Consider the following 2,594-nt stretch of genomic DNA (forward strand, 5'->3'; position numbering starts at 1 on the left):
AACAAACATGTCTCTGTCCTACAGGACAACAAACATGTCTTTGTCCTACAGGACCACAACATGTCTGTCCTCCAGGACAACAAACATGTCTCTGTCCTCCAGGACCACAACATGTCTGTCCTCCAGGACCACAAACATGTCTCTGTCCTCCTGGACCACAACATGTCTTATATCTCTGTCCTCCAGGATCACTCGGTTCCCCCGGCACGTGAGTGAGGACAAAGTCCGGAGCGTCTTCAGCGAGGCCTTCGGGGTTTGGAGCCACGTGACTCCTCTGAGGTTCAGGGAGGTTCTTAACGAAGACGCTGACATCATCATCGACTTCAACAGGTAAAGGCTCCTCCTCCTCCTCACCTGGATGAAGATCAGACAGGTCCATCAGAACCTCCTGCAGTAGAACTCTGTGGGTCCTGTTGGATCCTGACCCATCAGACCTCCTGCTGGTTGTACCGGGCCTCAGATCTGGTTCTGTTGTAGGTTCTGGCACGGGGACGACCTGCCGTTCGATGGTCCAGGAGGGGTTCTGGCTCACGCTTACTTCCCTCGGTCCCAGAAGGAGGGGGAGGTCCACTTTGACTACGATGAGAGCTGGACGGCTGGGGGGAACAGCGTGGGTGAGTTGGGTCGAACAGGAGTTTCAGAGCAGAGGTTCTGGTTCTGAGCAGTTCTGTCCTGCAGGTACGGACCTCCTGCAGGTGGCGGCTCATGAGTTCGGACACGTTCTGGGTCTGCAGCACTCCCTGGAGCCCGGCGCCGTGATGTGTCCCTTCTACAGCGACACCTACCCCCTGCAGCTGAGCGAGGACGATAAGAGGGGCATCCAGTACCTGTACGGACCCCCCCTCCACACACCCCCTGACGGGACCCAGACCAATGACATCCATCCAGAACTGGTGAGACCGTGGTACCAACATGTCCACAACTGGTGTGGACACGTCTCCGTCCTGTCCCTGTTTAGAAGCAGACGATCTGTAAGCTGGTGTTGGGTGGAGGTTCTCCTGCAGCTGGAGTCTGGAGAACGGATCAGAACCACCAGCTGACAGGAAGTCTGGACCACTGGAAGTTCAGTTCTGAAACTGATTCCAAATAAAAGGTGTCTGTGTGTTTGTCAGCCGGACGCCTGCAGGACAAGCTTTGATGCCGTGTCTCTGATCCGAGGAGAACTCTTCTTCTTTAAGGACCAGTACGTGTGGAGGGTCCGTGAGGGACGCCTTCAGGCCGGGTACCCCGCCTTGTCTTCACGCCACTGGAGGGGTTTCCCCGACTACATCGATGCTGCATACGAGGACAAGTCCGGCAACATCTGGTTCTTCCAAGGTACCAGACCAGACTAGACTAAACCCCAGCCACTCACCAATCCAAGCTAACTTAAACCAAACCAAACTGTTCCTGTTTCCTGTTTGTGGCAGCTGACAGTTACTGGGTGTTTGATGCTGAGAGGAAGATTTCGGGACCAGATCCGGTCCAGAGTCTTGGTCTTCCTGTGACAGACATCCATGCAGCTCTGAGGTGGGACGATGACCATGTTGAGAAAGCTTTCCTCTTTAAATCTCCCTTCTACTGGACCTTCATGGTTCAGGAGAACCAGGTCAGTGATTCACATCCTCACAGCGTTCATGAGCTGGCCGGACTGCCGAGCTCCATCGATGCAGCCTTTCTGGACCGATCCGGTGAGGACCTGAACCAGTTTTATGTTTAGTTTTCTGTTATCAGATTTAAACTTCTTTTTGTCATTTGTTCACATTCTGGACAGGTTATGCTAACTTCCTGAGTGGACTGTCCTACTGGAAGTTTGACCCTGTGGCTCTGAAGGTGCTGGAAGGATACCCTCGCACCACTGGCACAGATTTCTTCAGATGCTCCAGCTGAAGAAATACAAATCTACCAACCAACCAACCAACCAACCAACCAACCAACCAACCAACCAACCAACCAATCAGTCTACTAACCAACCAACAAACCAGTCTACTAACCAACCAACCAAACCCAACCAACTAACCACAAACCAACCAACCAGTCTATTAACCCAACCAATCAGTCTACTAACCCAACCAACTGACCAACCAACCAACCAACGAGTCTATTAACCCAACCAATCAGTCTACTGACTCAGCCAACCAATCAGTCTACTAACCAACCAACCAAACAGTCTACTAACAACCAACAACCTGTGTATTAACCCAACAAATCAGTCTACCAACCCAATCAACTAACCACAAACCAACCAACAAACCAGTCTACTAACCGAAACAATCAGTCTACTAACCCAACCAACTAACAAACTAACCAACCAACCAATCAACTAACCCAACGAACCAGTCCATGAACTAACTAACAAACTAACTAACAAATCCACCCTAATCTATTAACTAACCATGACCAACTAATCAACCTGCAAACCAACCAACTGATCAACCAATTGATTAACCAGCCATCGGTTTCTGAAATAGCCTTGAAGCTGAGGCCTTCACATTGTCCTGGTGACAGTGTTCCACCTAGGCTGCTGAAGGAGGTTTTTAATTCTGTAGGTCCATGGATTTTAAATTTTCTTAACACCTCTCTTTCTTCAGGTTGTGTTCCAGCAGCATTTAAAC

General features: G+C 50.4%; 2 protein-coding genes across 4 annotated transcripts in view; one reads left to right on the forward strand and one right to left on the reverse strand.

The window, feature by feature from the left end:
- LOC106531671 (stromelysin-3) overlaps positions 1-1,947 on the forward strand; it is a 14,975-nt gene extending 13,028 nt beyond the window's left edge. For all 3 annotated transcript variants that reach the window (XM_014027578.1, XM_014027580.1, XM_014027581.1), the window contains exons 3-8: positions 187-330; positions 478-614; positions 679-893; positions 1,113-1,317; positions 1,410-1,670; positions 1,754-1,947. In XM_014027578.1, coding sequence (XP_013883032.1) covers positions 187-330; positions 478-614; positions 679-893; positions 1,113-1,317; positions 1,410-1,670; positions 1,754-1,869 — 1,078 coding nt within the window. In that variant the 3' untranslated portion in view covers positions 1,870-1,947. The remainder of the gene's footprint in view (positions 1-186; positions 331-477; positions 615-678; positions 894-1,112; positions 1,318-1,409; positions 1,671-1,753) is intronic.
- scai (suppressor of cancer cell invasion) overlaps positions 1-2,594 on the reverse strand; it is a gene marked incomplete in the record, with an annotated part of 42,437 nt that overhangs the window by 38,258 nt on the left and 1,585 nt on the right.

Source organism: Austrofundulus limnaeus, unplaced genomic scaffold (genome assembly GCF_001266775.1).
Source record: "Austrofundulus limnaeus strain Quisiro unplaced genomic scaffold, Austrofundulus_limnaeus-1.0 Scaffold664, whole genome shotgun sequence".
NCBI classification, from domain to species: Eukaryota; Metazoa; Chordata; class Actinopteri; order Cyprinodontiformes; family Rivulidae; genus Austrofundulus; species Austrofundulus limnaeus.